A 19245-nucleotide genomic window follows, 5' to 3' on the forward strand; every position below is an offset into this window, starting at 1 on the left:
TGCATGAATTATATCTGTTGATCATTATCTCCACCAACAGTCTTATTTTAACAAAGAATGCCATTATAGCATTTCCTCATACTAGTATATTATGCAAATGAGGTCCTTATTTGAATAAGTTATGTTAAATTATGTTCACCTTCACTAAATTTCAAACACCCCAAGTATAAAATTCCAGGCAGTTACCACTATGCAATTATAACATTTTCTCATTAATTATGCAAATTAAGTCTTCATTTGCATAATCGATATCTGCTTGTGTTTCTCTCGTTGTTAATAACATATGTTGCAAGCTTGAACTTCCTATCATGGAATGCAGCTGATTAATAGAATTTCCTCATTAATTATGCAAATTACATCCATATTTGCATAATTGTAATATCATTATGTCAAGCATTACTCAAGCTACCTACATACCAAAATCATGATGATCCATCAATCGGTTCTTGAGTTTTCCTCCTTTAAACATTTGTCCTTTAAACCCCCCTGCAGTTCCAGAGCAAGCTGCTAGGGGGCCTAAACTCACGCCACTTCTTCCCCAGCACAAGAGCTACCTGCCATCCACATTTCGTCACCCCAGCTTGTCTAGATCATGAGATATCAAAACCGGAAGTTCAGCTGCAGTACCATGACAAGCCGCCAGGGGGCCCAAAAGCTAATCAGTTCGAGCTCTCATCAAGACCTACCCACCTACCAAATATCAAGATAATCCATCTAAGCTTTCTCGAGTTATGCTGTTGACAGACAGACAGACACACACACACACACACACGGCCACGAAAACATAACCTTCTCCAATTCTTGGCGAAGGTAATAATAGGTTGTTGTGTAGTTCAGGTTTCCAATGTTTAAAGTCATGATAGATATAAATTCTTCATGATGATCAATTGTCACTAGCCATGTTTTCTTATGTTTGACAGTTGACATGGTTCAGAAGCTGCAGGAGCTGGGGTTTGCTGCGGAGGACTGCAGACAGGCGCTGCAGCAGAGTGAGAACCGGCTGAACGTGGCTGCAGCCTGGCTGCTGGAGAATGCAGAACCTGTTCCTCAGAAGAGACGCAGAGTGTCGGGGGACAGACAGGGGGGGCAGGAGGGCGGCATGAGGCTGTCTGGCATCATGGTGAGACTTGGGTTCTAAAGAGTCTTTCCTATGTGTACAGAGTGTTTGTTTGTCTGTTTTTTTGCTTGTGTTTCTGTAGTAATTTCCACATGCTAGGCTCATTTGGAACACTGACTGGGAGCTTTCACCAAACAGTGTCTTCCATTTTCTGCCTGATGGAAGCCAGTGGGAAAATTAGACAGATTCACAATGATAGATGCTTAAACAAGAAATTGGCAGTCTAAATACTTGATTAAAGATTGAATTAAATCTTTGATACAGGTGACAGCTAACTGTGCCTGTCTGTGCCTGATCGATGACTGTAAGGACAGTGATGTACCACTGGCAGAGGTCGCTCTACATGGTGAGTACAGAGGCCTAATGTTTGTATGGAAGCATCTATTGTAAATTTAAGACTATTGAACATTTGTTGTAGACTATTCATTTTGGGTTCTCCCAAGGATAAGTTATGTTGCTGCTACTGCCAAGACTTATACAATCATATTATAGTCTGAAGATTTGTGACTCCAGTTTTAGTGTTTGACCAATGGTGCCTGAATGTCTGAACTACAATGTAGCAGCTGCAGCAGTAATCTCAAGGTTTTAGAGTTTTTTAAAAGTTGTGTGAGTCTAAACTAGATCTAATAAGTTGAAATGTATATATTTATTACCAGTCTATGAAATCTCAGCCAATATTTTTGCAAGACTGAGTTCAGTAAATACACATGTCATGTAAGTCTACACTTTTTGACAGTGGGGATGTTGCAATGGTTTATCACATCAGGAAAGGAATGTTGATTTGGTATTTTACCATCTGTTGTATCTTTTCCCAGAGCTGATGTTTGTGCAGTACTTGGAGGGACTGGTGAAGGGTTCCCTGAACTGTGCCCTGACTGTGGACTACTACAACAGGGAACTCTCAGGCTGGGAGCCACTTATAGAGCCATGGAAGTGAGTAGTTGCCGTTGATCACATACATGTACATAATTATGTGGGATATAACTGGACTCTGATGTTTGGGTCTGGGTGGCAATTTCTAAATATAATAAATTATTATAATTATATCATACTCTTTGATTTTGTGATTTTTTTTAAATCTTCATAGTATGGATTTACGTTATACAGGTTCATTTTTGGTAGACACTGTCACTGTGACACAATCTCTCCTTTCCTCAATCCTACTTGGTATATGTATGCCCCCACTTGCTTCTGTATTCAATTCTTTAATGGCAACACCAGAGGATGAAGGTTCTTTTGTCTTACATGTACATGTACTCCTGTATTTCTTCTCCCTGTGTGTTTGTGTTGTCCCTCCTCAATAACTAAACCATGTCATTTTCAGTTCCTGGTTCTTCTATTCCAATGAGTTTGGAAGCGATGATGAAGAGACAAAAAGGTTATTCCCAGTTTTGAACATTGCCTGTTTCTAACTGTTGCACACAGTGTTCTTGGTGGTCGTGTTTAACAGTTATGCAGTGCCAGTGGTTCGTGCGGTCCTTTGTGTTTTGCGTTAGCATGGCAACTGGTTTGATTAATACAATGAAAAGGACTGGTGTAACTGCTTGGTGGCAGTATCTCATATTGAGAGTTTTGTTATGTATATATTATATATCATAATTATTATGGAGTCTCTATACATCCCCATTTACAGTTGGCAGGGTTTCTTGACAAGTTGATGTAGTTCGAACTGTCTGTGTCACAGGAGGCTTTTTCATTAGCATGCAGTAGGAGCTACAAAATGTACATGTATCATGGAAAGGGGCATGCTTCCTACAGAAATACCGATTCTATAGTATTTTACATGATTGCAGAGTTAATCCAGCATCAAAGGCAATGCTTGTCTAGTCTCTACCAGACTAACAATGTGGGTTCAGAAACAGTAAAATTTAGTCCAAAATGATTAATATATAATAATAGCCATCTTGAATTCAGCCTTCAAATGTGATTGTAACCTTGTCGTGGACTGACTCTCCTGGCCAGGTATTCTTTTTTTTGTCAAATTCTACTCACTCTGAATCCATAGTCTCCTAGGAAGGCCTGGTGGAGCCTGTTGCTTGTCCAGATGTTCATACTTGTGTTGTTATTTGCAGGTCTCAGTTTGGTTGGACGAAGCAGCCAGAGTCAGATGTCCAGCCGTCTGCCCTACAGGTGCGCATCACTGCCGAGGACAGACTAAACCTCAACATCACCAGCAGCTTCCTGGACCTGTACACAAGCACACAGAAGAACTGGACTGAGGACTATCTCAAGTACGTATTATCTAAACCTGTATACAAGCACTCAGAAGAACTGGACTGAGGACTATCTCAAGTACGTATTATCTAAACCTGTATACAAGCACTCAGAAGAACTGGACTGAGGACTATCTCAAGTACGTATTATCTAAACCTGTACACTAGCATGCAGGAAAACTGGACTGAGGACTACATTGTGTATCTCAAGTACGTATTATCTAAACCTGTACACTAGCACTCAGAAGAACTGGACTGAGGACTGTCTCAAGTACGTATTATCTAAACCTAGTTTCATCAGGTTGGTAGAACATATATATATTAGGATATTGGAGTTTATTTTTACATAACCAGTAACCAGTAAAGGCACCACCTACATCGGCTACTTAGAGCAACAAGAAGCAACAAGGCAGGCAGAGACTCTGAGGAAGATGTCTGATAGGCATTAAAACGTTTAACTAAGCAGGTGGAAACTGCAATATCCAACCATACTGGCCATTAGCCATCCTTTTATTAACTCATACTAACAAAAAAAAAACCATTATGCCCCCCTCCCCCCAGTGGCCAGACCGTGTCGGGTGCAGCCCCTGTGAGAAGACGATCACCGTTTGTGCCATACCTGCTGAGGAACCACACCGGCTGTCAGCTATCCTTCGCCACACAGACTACCTCATCTTCAAGGTAAATGTCTTATAACCTAAGAACTTCTTAATAACTTGGTATTATGTTTGCTGTTGTTTGGTAGAGTACTAATCAGAAAAGGGGTTAAATTCTTATCAAACTTCAATGTAAAAATAAAAAGATTCTGAAGTCAGGGTGAGATATTGCTCCTAACAGAAGGAATTAAAATCTTTATTTGATAAGTATTTGATGGCATGCCTTAATTACTGCATTTAAGTGGCGTTTCTTGTCTAATCAAAGATGTTTTAAAACATGCTACCATAGCTGTACAGAATTAGGGACTTCACTGCGCAAAATAAGGCCATAGTTTATGTTTATAGGATATAATGAAACATTGCACTCCTTTCCAGAGCTGAGCCCCTGGGTTCCCACGGCAGACAGTCCAGCGACAAAGACAGCCTACTGAGCGACTGGCACCGGGTCATGCCGGGCGAGGATGTACCATTCGAGTTTGAGGGGAGGGGCAAGCTGCGCCACCGTCACACACACGAACTGCGGGTGCACCAGCTGGTGGTGCAGGTGGAAGGGTGGCACCAGGTGTCGCCTGTGTCGGTGGACAGGGTCGGGGTGTACTTCAGGGACGCACAGCCGCTCAGGGCAAAGGCTGAGACTATAGTGAGTAAATTGACAGTTTTTATGGTTGATGGGTTGATGGAGGGGTGGCACCAGGTGTCGGTGGACAGGGTCGGGGTGTACTTCAGGGACGCACAGCCGCTTAGGGCAAAGGCTGAGACTATAGTGAGTAAACTTACAGTTTTTATGGTTAGTTGGTTGATGGGTTGATGGAGGGGTGGCACCAGGTGTCGGTGGACAGGGTCGGGGTGTACTTCAGGGATGCACAGCCGCTCAGGGCAAAGGCTGAGACTATAGTGAGTAAACTGACAGACATCTGCACTTAGTCTACGATTTATTTATATGGACGGGTGGGTGGTTGGCTGGTTGGTTGATCAGCCAGTCAGATAGACACTGTCAGACAGATGGGTGGTTGCTTGGTTGTTTGGTTACTTGAAGAGAACTGCAGCTGCTTGATGCAATTTTTTCTTGTGTAAAATTTAGGACAAAGTTTGAAAGTCAAAGATTCTGGTCTGGATTAAGGAATTTTATGCTGTAAAATTTCCACTAGCAACTGCAGAATACATGAAAATACATCTAACTGTAAAACACATTGTGGTCCCTTTAGAATTTATCAAAAGATGGCAATAAAAGCACAGATATATGGACGAGGTAAATACTTCCTTGGAGCAGCTTTTTGCTCGTTGAGTGCTGTTTTAATTGTGGCATTCCCTCTCAGATGCATCTTTGTCATGTCTTCCTAGTTCCATGACCTGCCCCCAGCCAGGATAGTGTTCGCAGTGACCATGGAAGGCAGTGCACAGAAGGTGGTCACTGTGCGGTCAGCACTGGTCATCAAGAGCATGCTGGAGGTCCCAACTGAGCTCAAACTGGACAATCCTTCTGTACCTGATGGTAATATTTGTTTTCCCTAGAACTATCGTAGAGTGGAACCTTCTGCCATCAAGTACAGTAATGTTGGGGCATGGTCACTAGATAGCTTTAAACAATGTGCAAAGGCAAGCTCTAGCCTAACAAACTTTGTTCATTCTTACTTAAAAAAACACATTTATTGTACATACCATATGTGTATATGGTGACCAGACCCTCCAACTTGCTACATAATGTAATCCGACACCACAGGGTGTGTGCTACAGCACCAGTTACCATGGTGACAGACGTTGTGGTCTAGGTCGTACATGTTCATACATGTACATGTACTTTGTGTTTGGAGAAAAAGAAGGAGGAGAAACAAAGCTACAGTAGAACAATATTCTGTAAGGTAACCATGAAAAAAAAACAACTGTGTTATACTCCAGGTCCCATCCAGTTGCCAGTCCTGGAGCCCAACTCCTCCATCTCCATCCCCCTGCCCCTGGTGTCATGGCGGCTGTACGCCAGGCCTCGCGACTGGGGCGTGCAGTTCTGCAGAAACCGCTAGAGTGGATGAAGGTGCTGAAGGGTGGGGAGAGGCTGGACAGCATGAGGGAATGCTCGGCGGGAGATGACAGAGGAACCTACAGGTGAGACCTAACTTTGATGTGAGACCTAATTTTGATGTATCTTAATGTTAAACCAGCACCCAAAAATTGTGACCCTAGCATGTCCACAATACAAGGTACAGATTTCCATTTCAGTACCAAGGAAAGCCACCACTGGACCCAAAATCTAATTATTTTAATCAAAATTGATACATCAAGACTTACATGTAACCACAATGTCATACCAAAATTGGATACATGTACAGCTGCTGAAGACTTTTTTTTGAAATATTTGATATCTAATTTTGTTTGCACTTTTAATGACAGTGCACTTTTAAAAGCTCATTTTTAAGGAAGAGAATCCGGTCCTTTTCTATTTATTGTTATTTCAAACATTTTTGAGCGAAAAAATTTTACCTGTATGTACAAAATATAATGTATATTCAATTTACCTAATTATAAAATGACCTATATTCCAGGTTCTGTGTATCAGTGAGAAGAGAACACTTCCCCCCAGATGTAGCCGGCCTGTTACAGCCAGGACCCGGTGCCTCGCAGAGAAACGTGGACATCGTGCGACGACCGGGTCACGTGATCAGGCTGCTGCCGCCGGTGGTTTTGACCAACCTGTTGCCTGTAGAGTTATCATTTTACCTGAAGAGCACAGACATCCGGGGCACGGTCAAGGCTGGCAAGAGTTCTGCACTGTATAATGTAAGTTAACAACAGTTGTCTTTAGAGTATATACTGTCAGGTCTGTCATTGACACTTTGACAGCTGGTCTGTTACACCAAAGGGCAGTTATACAATATACATAATGTATCAGCTATACAGATAGAAAGCTACATGTAACACTAGGTCTTGCAAAGCAGCGTAGTGTTTACATGGTCTAGACTATCAAACTACAGTTAACTGCTCTGTTTATTCTTACTCAAACACATCCATATAATTATATGATGTCAAGCCCCTCTAACTCTGTCCTGCAACTTGCAACATACATTGTTGTACATTACATGTATGTAATGTAGCCCAACAACACAGCATGCTACAGCACCAGTTACCACGGTGGCAGATGTCTTGTTAAGGTCACAGACCTTACATGTATGTGTTTGAAGAAGAAGAAAAAGAAGAAACATCCTGGAGAGGTATTTATGGAAACATAAGCATAAATACGACCATAAAATAGTTATCTTAAAATATTATTAATGATTATTGCTCTTCCAGGTTGACACCACTCAGACCCTGGAACTGGGGGTTCTCTTGGAGAGTTTCCCAGAATGCCGAGAGCTGGTCATCCCCCTGTCCGGCATGTCCACCATCGACCACAAGGTCAAGCTGCGTCTGTACGACACCAAGAACCGACCCCTGCACCTGTACGTCAAGCTCAAGGCCAGTCCGGGTGGAACTCTCGGAGTAGGTAGACTTTGAACCTGAATTAAGTACACAGTATCAAGTACACAGTATCAAGTACACATTACAATCATTATGTAAGTACACAGTATCAAGTACACAGTATCAAGTACACAGTATCAAGTACACATTACAATCATTATGTAAGTACATAGTATCAAGTACACAGTATCAAGTACACATTACAAGCATTATGTAGGTACACAATATCAAGTACACTGTACAGTAATTAAACACTAAGCCTCAATGGTCATGTAGTGTACCACCTGTTCAGAATATAAATCAGATGTACTTGGATGTTAGTAATGTTGAATAATGATACATTTTACTCTTTATTCCCAGATCCTGATCTCAGCCCCGTACTGGCTCATCAACAAGACAGGCCTGCCGCTCATCTTCAAACAGGAGGGACTGCGGGGGGAGGCGGCTGGGCAGTTTGACGAACACGAGCTCGCTCGCAGTCTGGCTCCTCTCCTGTTCTCCTACACTAACAAGGAGAACCCTGACATGTGGGTCGTCATCTGTTACTAGCATGCTATTGCTTGACATAGTTACATTCAGGGAAGGAGACATCCCTCTGCGGAAGGGTATTATAAGAGATTGGGATTTTCATGTTCACAGCTGTTTCTCGCGTTCTAATGGACAGATTTTTTTGGACTCTGTGTACGTTTTGCTATAATAATTGGTCTGTAGATGGTGCGTGTCCTTTTGTTTTTATTTTTTCCACAAATTACCTGCACCAGACAAATTTTACCTGATATCATTGTTAAAAGAACGTTACATTTGGTTATAGCTAAGGCTGGAGATTGCTTGAAGTTTTCCTTTTATGAGATGAATAATAATTTAACAGAGATGAAGAAAATTGCCCTAGTCTTGGCATTGTGTTAGGATTCCTTAATGTATCATAATTATGTCATATTTCTTCAGTTTAGACAAAGGTTGTCAGAGGGCTCTTTTCCTGACTTATTCAAAAAGAACACATGAACTAGGGTACATTAAAATGTACATAATATTATCGTCTGTCTTCTCTGTCACAACCAGTGGAAGAGTAGTCCTTTAGTGAGATCACTTTGAAATCTTTTCCATTTTTTTCAATTTTCTCTTTCCCATTGCAGGTGCACGATGCGTCTGGGCACAGCTGTCCACCCGGACGGCATGTCGAGCTGGTGCCAGCGGCTCAGCCTGGAGGGCGGGACCGGCGTGCGCCAGCTGTACGTGGTGCGACACGGCGGCCATCCCTCCATCGTGTACAACATCGGCGTGGACATCCGCCGCGGGAGAGGCCGCTACCACGCCACACGCATCGTCACCTTCGCCCCGAGATACATCCTGGATAACAGGACTGAGCACAAGCTGGCCTTCGCACAGAGACATCTGGCCAGGGGAATGGTAATTATGATACTAAACAACTGTTAGCACGCCAGCTGAACTTACTGCACCTGCACGAAAAATCCAGAACGTAATGTGCATACATGTAGCACTTGGGCAGGATGTATTTTTTAAGGTCCTTTTCTCGTATTCAAGTATCCCGTTCCAATGTTAACGTTTAGAAAGATATCGTTTACAACAGGCAAAATTCAGATGCAACGTTGACCAAACATGCATCAGAAACAGGGTTTCATGCAGGTGCAGTACATTCTGACAACATGCTGTAACTGTTTAACATACAGTCTTGGTCTATACTGTTAACTTCATGATTAACATCCTCTGAAATGTCTAATGGGAGAGTATTAGTAATACAAAGGTACATCTATTAATTTTATTTCCTGTATGTCTGCCATTCTACAGCGTACAATGAACCCAGAAGGCTACCTGTCAGCCCTGCCTAAGGCTAACGTACTGTTCCACTGGCCGCGGGTGGACCTGGACATGTTACTGTGTGTGCGCATCATGGATGTCCCAGACTGCTGCTGGTCTGGCGGCTTCAGTATTGAGAGGATCGGATCATTCCACGTCAACATGAGGTGGGAAAGGAGGGTTTTAAAATCTAGATGGCTTGCTACAATGTATGTGCCTTACTGGTAGTATTTGAGGTTTTTGTGGCCTTCAAGTTCACCCCATTTCCTGTGTCTGACCTTTGGACTTCCTGTCATTCTGCCTATCAATCCCCCACTCACATGTGGTAAAATTTACTCAGACCAGACAAACAGACACACAAACCCTTAGCTTAGCCACCCAAGAAACACTCGGAAGTAACAAATGTTCACAGTTTAAAAACACAATCTTCTTGTTCCCAGAGGAAACAACTGCCGCTGCATCTTCCTACATGCGGAGATCGTGCAACATGGAGCGACATTCTGTGTCGTCTTCACAGACCCCACTGGACTGCCTCCTCCATACAGGTGTGTTACTGCTCCTCATATACTACTCATGCATACTGTAGCTGTAGCGTATAACATACTAATATACTGTATCATCCATTAAGTTTTAGCACTTACTGTATTCATGTAGTTATGATGATGCATATATTACCTTTTTATGAATAATAGTAATTATTTAAGAGTGCAACCTTTATTCAACAGGTGAATACTGTACTTCCCTTCTGCCCATATTATTGGTATAATTACACGTCGTATACCTTCTCCCTGTTGCCTAACCCCATAACCAACATGAAATCAGTGCCAAAGGCCACTGCAGCAAGGAAATGGTGAAAGAAAAGTTGCAGTTCCAAAATAAAATGGTAGGGGAATTGCCCTATGATCTGACCACTTTTTTTAAAAAGGAAGGACTGGCCTCAAGGGAACTATTTTTTCAAGTTGTGCTGGTTATGGATGTTTTAACCATGGGGCTTAATTTTCTGTATACATCCTCCCACAGGATAGACAACCATGCGGAGGTGCCGGTGGTGTTCTGGCAGAAGGACTCGGTGGACGACAGTTTGCGAACGGAGATGAAGCCTCACACGTCCATGGCGTACGCTCGTGACGAGCTGACGTTACCGTCCGTCCTGGTGTGCCAGGTGAAGGGAGGGTCGTACGCCTACTACAGCATGAACAGGTTTGGGGACGGAGACCAGCTCTGCTACGAGAACTTCATCTACATCGCCTTCACCGAGACTTTCAGGTCAGGAGGAGACTTATTCATGCCTTTATTGGTTTAGCAATTGCAGACAAACTTGCCCAAGTAACCACCTCTATAAGCCAACCATCTGGCCATGATGACCACTTTTTTATGATGAAGTTTAACTTTAAGTTTAATTTTAATAGTACTTTCGTTCAACACAATCAAACTATTACTCAGTTCGATCCCTAAGGTCATGCTCACAGTAATCACTTCACTCCTGAAGAAGGTTGACGGATGTGCGACTGAAAATTTGTTCGACTATGTTGAATGAAAGTGAAATCATGGAATCACAGATGGGTGCTAATAAACCTGTCAGCCACTTTTTCTCATTCCTGATTTTATTTGCATAGAATAGACATCAGCATTAAGGAACTTCTTCAAGCCGACCACTTGTCTAACCTTCTAGATCTAAATACTGATTCTGAGAGTAAGAGTTGTTTTTTGTTCCCTAAATCCACAGGTCCCAGCAGGATGCAGACCAGTGGGCAGACAAGGGTTCCATGGCCAGCAGGGAGCTGGTGTTGGATGTGCCCAGTGGGAACGCTGTGGTGCTCAGGAAAAAGGTGGGGAACACAGATCTATAATTATCATTTCTGTTTCACTCATTCACTCACTGTTGATTACACTATCTGTTGTTTTCATCTTATGAGGGTTGAACATGCTAAACCTTGCAAGTACAAAATGTTTAAGCGTAATGACTGCTCAGCAGATCTTTCTATCTGGTGGTGGTTTAGCAATTCGAGGACAAAACCAGCATACCTGCAACATACAGTAGCTTAGCACATCAGATCCAATGTATTGTATCACTATGTCATGTACATGTCTTTGTGTTATGCCATGCTCTTAGATGAAGACTTGTGAGCACTGTCTAGTCTTATTTTCTTCACACCATTGATTTCCCTAAACTCTTTCAATGATGATATTTGTGGTCTCTTTGGGACTCTCATCTTTCCCATTTTTCTTGTATCCCCAGGAGCCAGGCAAGCGTTCTCAGCTGTGGCGTATGACGAGCGCCGGGCTGCTCCGACACGAGGGTTCCTCGCCACCGCGCCACCCCGGCTCCAGCACCGCCCCCAGCAAGGCCACGGACGGACTGGTCCTGGACATCACCGACATCGCGGCCAACCCCCTCAAGTTCATCACGCTGTGTCTGAGGAAACCTGACCAGCGCAGGAAGGCAACCCAGACATGGAACTTCACTGAGGTGAGTTGGGAGAGATTTGTTTATGTCGATGAAGGTTAGACATCCAGGTAATACGATACGCCAAAAAGCAGTTACTCAAGCAACTGGATATGATTTTGAATTTGTCTTTACTTTATTTGCATATCAATCAATAGGTTGTGCTTATAACCTGCATTTCCCCTCTGGTCTCTCAGTCACTGACGAAAGCTAGTGGATACTAGCTGAAACGTCTGACATTTTCAAAATCATATCCAGTTGCTTGAGTAACTGCTTTTTGGTGTAGAGATTTGTTTACTTTCAACATGATGTTGTTTGACGAATGTGTAAACCTACATTTCATCATCAGGGGTTCATCAAGCTCAGTGTGTATGGAAACCAAAGAACTCAGACATGGAATGTCACTTGACCTTCAACATGTGTAACCCACACACATCATAAACATTGCTGCCGAATAACCCAATCAAGCTCACCAAAGCCAATCAATGATCAGGCATGGCTCAAAACATAGACTAAGTGTATGAACTAAAAGGATGAATTTTAGACTGAGTAAGATTGATATTTACTGAAAATGAATGAAAATTGTACCCCAAGGACTGAAATGAAAAAATGCTACGTTTTTACCCAAACTTTTTACACCATACCCCTTTCACAACCCTTTTTGGTCTATCATAAGCACAATCCAGTCATTTTTCCCCTTTCCTACGAGACTAGCGGTGATTTTTGCCCCTTGCTTAGCTGGATACGCAGTGTTTGCTCTTACCCTGCGTGTTTTCCCTTCTGTGCATGCGGCAGGAGGGTCGGCTGTGCTGCCTGCACACTGGACTCTGTGTCCAGGCCAAGTACCCGGGCCTGGGCACGGCCTTCAAGGTCAACAATGATAGTCCACGTCAAAGTTTCCTTTTGTTGGTTGATTTTAGTACGACAAACAAGAAAATGGCCAAAAGAATGATAAGCATGAACCACTAACATGTAAGAAAAGGTTTTAAAAGAACGATTTCAAACTGTGTTACAAAATGACCAGTTTTACATGCACTTTTGCCTTTTTTGAACTTAAAGTTTCTTCATAAGGACAGGTTATGCATGCACAGTATACATTGTGTACTTGCTTGGGCCCAGAATATGGTGAATCATCGGACCAGGTTTTGTCTACCCCTAAAATAAGCTAGAAACAAGCCTCTTACTAAATCACTGTGTATAACCACCTTATGTTGCTCTCCAGGATGGTCGTTTGTGCTGCCTGCTGGGAGGCCTGTGTGTCCAGGCTAGTGATGGAGTAGTGGGGCTGCAACACAGTGCTGCAGCCGTCCTGGGGCCTGTGGGCATCACCCAGCCAGGCTACATCCCACCAGGCCAGCGGGTCACCAGGCAGAAGGTGCAGCCAGGGTCGGGGGTCTTGGCCTGTCGGGTCATGTCAGATGGACCAACCAGAGTTCTGCAGATCACTGACATCAACCAGAAGGTCAGGGAAAATGTTAAATTATATAAATAATATATATATAAAATATACTACAGTTACAGAACACTTGTGAACACGTAAGAAGCTAAAATGCACAAACAGCAGCATGTTGGCAGAATGTACTGCACCTGTGCAAAACTTTCGAAGTTTTCATTGGATGTTAGGTCAACGTTGCATCAGAATTTTTCCTGTTGCAAACGACATCTTTTCTGACTCAACATTTTGAAAACTACAGACGGGATGTCATAATTGAATACCCGAATACAGTCTTCTGCCAAGACATTCTGCCCAAGTGCTTTGCACAATACACACATGAACATTACAGGTTTCGTGCAGTAATGTACAAGAAAACTTGTAGACGTTTTGATGACATGATTGTTTCTAACTTCATCAGAGACTACAACAGTCCACAGTAGAAGACTGGGTCGTGGTGCAGGACAAGACAAAATCACAGCCTCTGGCGACCTCTGCCCCCCAACCTCTGACCTCCGACCCCTCCAGCCGTGACTTTGAACTGGAGGTCATGCTGAAGGGCGGGGTGGGTATCTCGCTGGTAAACCGGACACCTGAAGAGCTGGCCTTCATCAGTCTGTGTGGGATCTCTGTCAGCTATTCTGCCACTGCCTCAAGGGAGAGCCTCATAGCCACTGTCAACAAGATACAGGTGTGTCTGTAGTTTTACTGTACAATCCCTTGTGATTGAGCACACTGACAGTCATCTTCGGCGACGAAGGACTACCAAGACAGCGCAAAGGGCATAAAGAATGGACAGTAGATTTCTCTGATATTGTAGAGCTTGGTGATAGACGAGGCTAGACACAAGATAGAGAGGTCACAGGTTTAATTTTCTGCATACTCCGCTAGACATTGTGTCCTTGGAAAAGACATGACTTAGGCATCCAGAAAAAAAGGGCCAGGGCTCCTCCTTGATTTCAAATGCTTCATATATGAAATAATGACAAAAAGTGCTTCAAAATAGCAGTGAATGTCAGACAGATTTTATCATGTACAATTTTTAATATTTATGTTTTTGCCGCCCTGACATTGCATTGGATGTCTTAACATGACTTTTCCCACTCTGACCAGGTGTACGATGGGTACCTGACTTCAGTTGGGACACATGCCATATACATACACAATGTAGGGGTTATTGACAACCCACTGCCCCTATAGCTTTTAAAACAATCTATGAGACTAGTCTTTTACCTTTGAAATTTATCATTGATGTAGCTACATTGACTGTTGTTTAATCTGTGGTATTGCAGGTTGATAACCAGTTGTCTGGCAGCTGCTGGCCTGTGATGCTGTACATGGCGCGGTGCGGGCTGCAGGCGGAGAGGGAGCGGCCGGCTGTACACATCGCTGTGGAGAAGGAACCCAGCACCAGGCAGGACACAGAGATTTACAAGGTCAGACATAGTGCGATGTGTTGTGGCACATATCATTGGCATGTGCACATGATTGATAAGTTGGTTTTATATCATAGCTGGGCTGCGATAATGCTCAATTTGTGTGTTCCACCATGTGTATCACACGGGCTTCCGAATGTGACGTACAAAATTTCTAAATATAGAATAAAATTTGAATACAATGTTCAAATGTTGGATTGATATACATGTAACAGCAAATTTTCTGAAATTCAGGCACATTTTGAATTGAAAGTTGTGTTTTCTATAGGGTGGGTATGATATGAAATAGAATACTGCATGATTTATTCTGCATCACCCTTGGTCCCTGCAGATGACACTGTGTAGTATAAATTCTATTATATAATAAATGTATCCACAGCACCTTATGCTAAACATGAACCCAGTTTTTGCTTGATTGATTGATCAACAGATTGGTTATTTTCCATCTACATTGTACATCTGAATGTGAGCCCCTAGTGAAGTTGTTACTGTGTTACGGTTCTTTGGGGTTCGGCTCATTGATAGTTTGATTGATCTTTAGACTGATTTATTGATTGATATTTGGTTGTATCTGCAGCACCTGATGCTGAATGTGAGCCCCCTGGTGCTGCAGCTGGAAGAGACCGGGCTGCTGAAGTTGTTACAGTTCTTCGGGTTTGGCTCCTTGGCTGCAGATGTGGAGAATGTGGACGTGGCTGAATTTGACAGCTGGAGGAACCACACGGCCGCTACAACAGCCAAACGGTAACGGTCTGAATTACCTTTCAAATTCAAAATTCATTCCTCCACTACAGCTATTCCATTGATAGTGGCGTGGAGGGCTATTCCACTGATAGTGGCTGGGATATTGTGTGGTGAAGGTTTATACATGATGTTGTTGAACACCATAACACCTTCTCTCCCCAGATATTACTTTGAGACCCTGAAGCTCCACCCTACAGAGATGAAACTGTCGGTTAACCGTGGAGCGAAACTCCCGCCTGACCTGAAAGCTCTGAAGGCCCGGCTGGGCCTGACCCTCATCAGCTTTCAGGAGGCGACAGTCGACCTGGACGCCTTCACGTGTGTGCACGCCTTCGAGACAAGGCAGTTTCTCATCGACTGTATCTACAGCCACTACATCGAGGTATATATGTATGTTATCGACTCTATCTACCTACAGCCACTACAATGTGCATTGTACAATGTACATTGAGGTACATGTAGGTATTGATGCCTTCATGTGTGTGCAGGCTTCAAGATATGTCATTTGCTCATTGACTGTATCTACAGTCACTACATGGAGGTTGGTTGCGACAAGTCTTCTTTTAATGGAATTATGTAAAAAGGGTCCTTTTTCAGGCCACAGGGCCAGGAGCGGAAGGCAGAGCCCATCCCTCTCCTTCCACCACCCTGTACTGCCCAAGACAAAGTCAGGTACAATGTACCTATTTTACACCTGGGTGGAGTGTGGAAAGTAATATGTAAAGTGCCTTTCCCAAGGTTACAACGTTCCACCCAAGAAGTGTCCCGAACTGAAGCCAGGTACTAATTTTTAGCCGGGTTGAGTGGGGAAATAAGTGTATAAAGTGCAACCACCCGAATCTTGTGTCCTTTGGAAAGGCACGATGGGACTGCCAGGGATTCGAACCCAGAACCTTCAGATACAACCCTTGTACCTTTCCCCATGTTGACAGGAGCTGAAGGGCCAGGCTGCTAAGATCCTGGGCTCTGTGGATTTCCTGGGGAACCCCATTGGTCTGTTTAACGATGTGACGGACGGGCTGTCGGGACTGGTGCAGCATGGGAACGTGTCAGGGCTGTTCCGCAACGTCACACACGGCCTGTCGAACTCAGCTGCAAAGGTGGGGCAAAGGTTGCTGTATTTGAAAAAGGCTCGCTGCCAACAAGTCCAGTAGGGGCTTCATTACTAGATATCACAGATACAGAGGTTGGTGTTTAGGCCAAGGGGCTGTTATACCGGCTATACAGATACAGAAGCTGGACAGGTGTGTTACACTGATCAGGGACTTTTATACTGGCTATAAAGATACAGAAGCTGGTGTGTTACGCTGGGGGGCTGTTATACTGTGTATACAGATACAGAAGCTAGACAGGTGTGTTACACTGAAGGACTTTTATACTAGCTAAAGTATATAGATACAGAAGCTGGTGTGTTACGCCAAAGGGCGGTTATACGGCTAATAGTATACAGATACAGAAGCTGGTGTGTTACACAGAAGGGCGGATATACCAGCTATACAGATACAGAATGATACAGAAGCTGGTATGCCATGTCATGCCAAAGGGCGCATAAAGTGATACAGATACAGAATACAGATACTACTGTAAGTAACCTGAACTGCAATCATTCATTCGGCCCCCCAGATGACGAGCGCTCTGTCGGACGGGCTGGGGAACATCGCGCTGGACTCGCAGCACCAGCAGACCCGCACGCAGATCAGACAACATGGCGGCTCCGGCAGCGAGCACATCGTGGCGGGGCTGAAGGGTCTGGGGTTCGGCATCGTGGGGGGTCTGACCAGTCTGGTCACTCAGACGGCCGAGGGGGCAGTGAAGGGAGGAGTCGAGGTTAGTGTACAACGCCATGTAACTGGTACTGTACAGTTGTTAGATTTAACAAAGTATAATGTAGTACCTTGGTACTTCTACATTAGTAAGGACCCCTGAGCCCTAAGCTTTTCCTGCTGTTGGGGGTTGACCAGTCTGTGATCACTCAGACAGCGAGGTGGCCATGTAGGGAGGAGTCGAGGTGCTACGTATACGGTGGCACAGTCCCGTGTGTTATGGGACAATGTATAAGTTTGATGTATTGTAGATTGTCAAGTACTAGTTTATGACAGTACCAACCACTGAAAAGGATCTAAGACCACCTGTTCCATAACAAGACAGCTGAATTACACACGACTGTCCCAAGAAGGCCCTCAGACGATGACAAGGCCCTTCTCACTGCTTATTACATGTAACTGTATCCTCATAACTAGTATTACTACATAACGTTACATGTAAATATCTGGTGCCAAAGTGACACCACATGTACATCAGGAGGGAGAGGGTTAAACTGATCAGTTTTAACTATCCTGTTTTGTTTTGTTCTACTTCCTGCAGGGTTTTTTCTCTGGGCTTGGGAAGGGTATTGTAGGCACGGTGACCCGACCAGCAACAGGCTTGCTGGACTTCGCCTCAGGCACGGCCCTGGCAGTGAGAGACACAGCGGCTTCAGATGATGCCAGGTCAGTCACTCCAAGTGTTGTTAAACCCATAAACTTTGGTCCTTGGAAGTTAGGGCTCGAAATGCACATACAGGTTAATGCAGGTTAACTTTGAGCAGTACATTTCTAATGTCTAACGGCACCTAACCTGCACTGGCCCATGTACTGTGCCATGTAGGTGTGAATTTTCATTTGTGTATTTGACTGTTATAATTACCACGGCACATGTTGAAAGAAATGAAAAGGAAAGAATGACAATCATATGGTAGTTGTGTTTTGTATCTTTGTTTCCTTTGTCAAATGCTAGATAAAATAATCAACGGTATATCAATGTTCAATCTCTCAGTCGGCTGCAGCCGCGGCGTGTGCGGCTGCCCAGGTGCTGTAGCGGACCAGGTGGTACCCTACCCCGCTTCACAGACTTCCACTCCCAGGGGCAAGACTACCTGTACAAACTCAACGACATGAACACCACAGAAATGTAAGCAAATTTCTGGGTCATTCATTTAGGCAAGGACTGTTCATGATAGTGAACGACTTTATTGCCTAACAATTGTACATGATATCATACTTTTATGTTGTCTTTTGTCATCCTTGGCTGAGGCTAAGCATGATTCTTTATCAATATACATGTACTAGTGCAATGAAGCTTCAGGAGTGGCTAATATGAGATGAGGGTTTGCCAGACCTCCAACCGGGTGATTTGTAGTGAATCTCCAACTTGCAGATAGTAGTTTATTTTTAAACCATCGCACACCGTGGCATGTCCCTACTTGTTTTCAAAAGGTGTGCTGGGTTCTTTAACATCAGGTCAAAGATAAATCGGGTCTTGTTTTTGGTTTCTCAGGTTCATTTCCCTGGAGCAGCTGAGACACAGTGACAGGGACTTCCTGCAGGGCCTGGTGTCCAGCGAGGCGGTGTACTTCCTGGGTCGCGGAGGGCCTGACCCGGAAGCAATCATCCTACAGGTCAACTACAGCGACCTGTTCCACTGTATCCCCATCAGGAGGATGGCAGATGTAACAGGTGGGAGCCAGAGGATTGTTACCTCTGCAGAAGGAGATATCCTTCCCAGGAAGGCTAAGGTTTTAGGTCGTTTGCAGCTATAACTGAATGTGGGTTTGATGGATTTCTTTCATTTTCAGAATTATACGATTAGTTATTGGGGTTCAGTTTTTTTGTGTATCTGTATTGTCAAGTATTGAAATAAAGCAATTTAACATCCCTGTGCTGTATGTGGTGTGGTATCGTCTATCAACAGATGTTGCCCACCAGGCTATACCACTGTCACTACTTTCAGGGGGCGTTAAAGCCTGTAATGTGTATTATGAATAAATTGTTATGTCACCCATCTTTTCAGATATGCAGCATTACTGGTAACAAATTTGACGTCTGCAGTGTCAGCTGTGGTTTTGAACATTATGCCATAATGTCACGATTTGCTGTTCAAAGAAGTAAACAGTAACTC

At 43.8% G+C, this 19245-nt stretch overlaps 1 protein-coding gene across 1 annotated transcript in view; it reads left to right on the top strand.

The window, feature by feature from the left end:
* Window positions 1–19245, top strand: part of LOC109484165 (vacuolar protein sorting-associated protein 13D-like) — a 58770-nt gene that overhangs the window by 37336 nt on the left and 2189 nt on the right. The window contains 26 exon segments of the mRNA XM_019787393.1: window positions 1933–2050; window positions 3190–3348; window positions 3892–4011; window positions 4362–4626; window positions 5328–5478; window positions 5883–5990; window positions 5993–6086; window positions 6524–6758; window positions 7269–7457; window positions 7797–7963; window positions 8570–8843; window positions 9243–9418; window positions 9692–9796; window positions 10272–10517; window positions 10978–11080; window positions 11491–11721; window positions 12920–13159; window positions 13551–13820; window positions 14422–14565; window positions 15143–15309; window positions 15472–15691; window positions 16242–16409; window positions 16933–17136; window positions 17674–17798; window positions 18124–18258; window positions 18625–18803. Of these exon segments, the coding sequence (XP_019642952.1) occupies window positions 1933–2050; window positions 3190–3348; window positions 3892–4011; window positions 4362–4626; window positions 5328–5478; window positions 5883–5990; window positions 5993–6086; window positions 6524–6758; window positions 7269–7457; window positions 7797–7963; window positions 8570–8843; window positions 9243–9418; window positions 9692–9796; window positions 10272–10517; window positions 10978–11080; window positions 11491–11721; window positions 12920–13159; window positions 13551–13820; window positions 14422–14565; window positions 15143–15309; window positions 15472–15691; window positions 16242–16409; window positions 16933–17136; window positions 17674–17798; window positions 18124–18258; window positions 18625–18803 (4593 nt within the window).

This window comes from Branchiostoma belcheri, unplaced genomic scaffold (genome assembly GCF_001625305.1).
Source record: "Branchiostoma belcheri isolate BF01 breed outbred unplaced genomic scaffold, Haploidv18h27 scaffold69, whole genome shotgun sequence".
Lineage (NCBI taxonomy): Eukaryota > Metazoa > Chordata > Leptocardii > Amphioxiformes > Branchiostomatidae > Branchiostoma > Branchiostoma belcheri.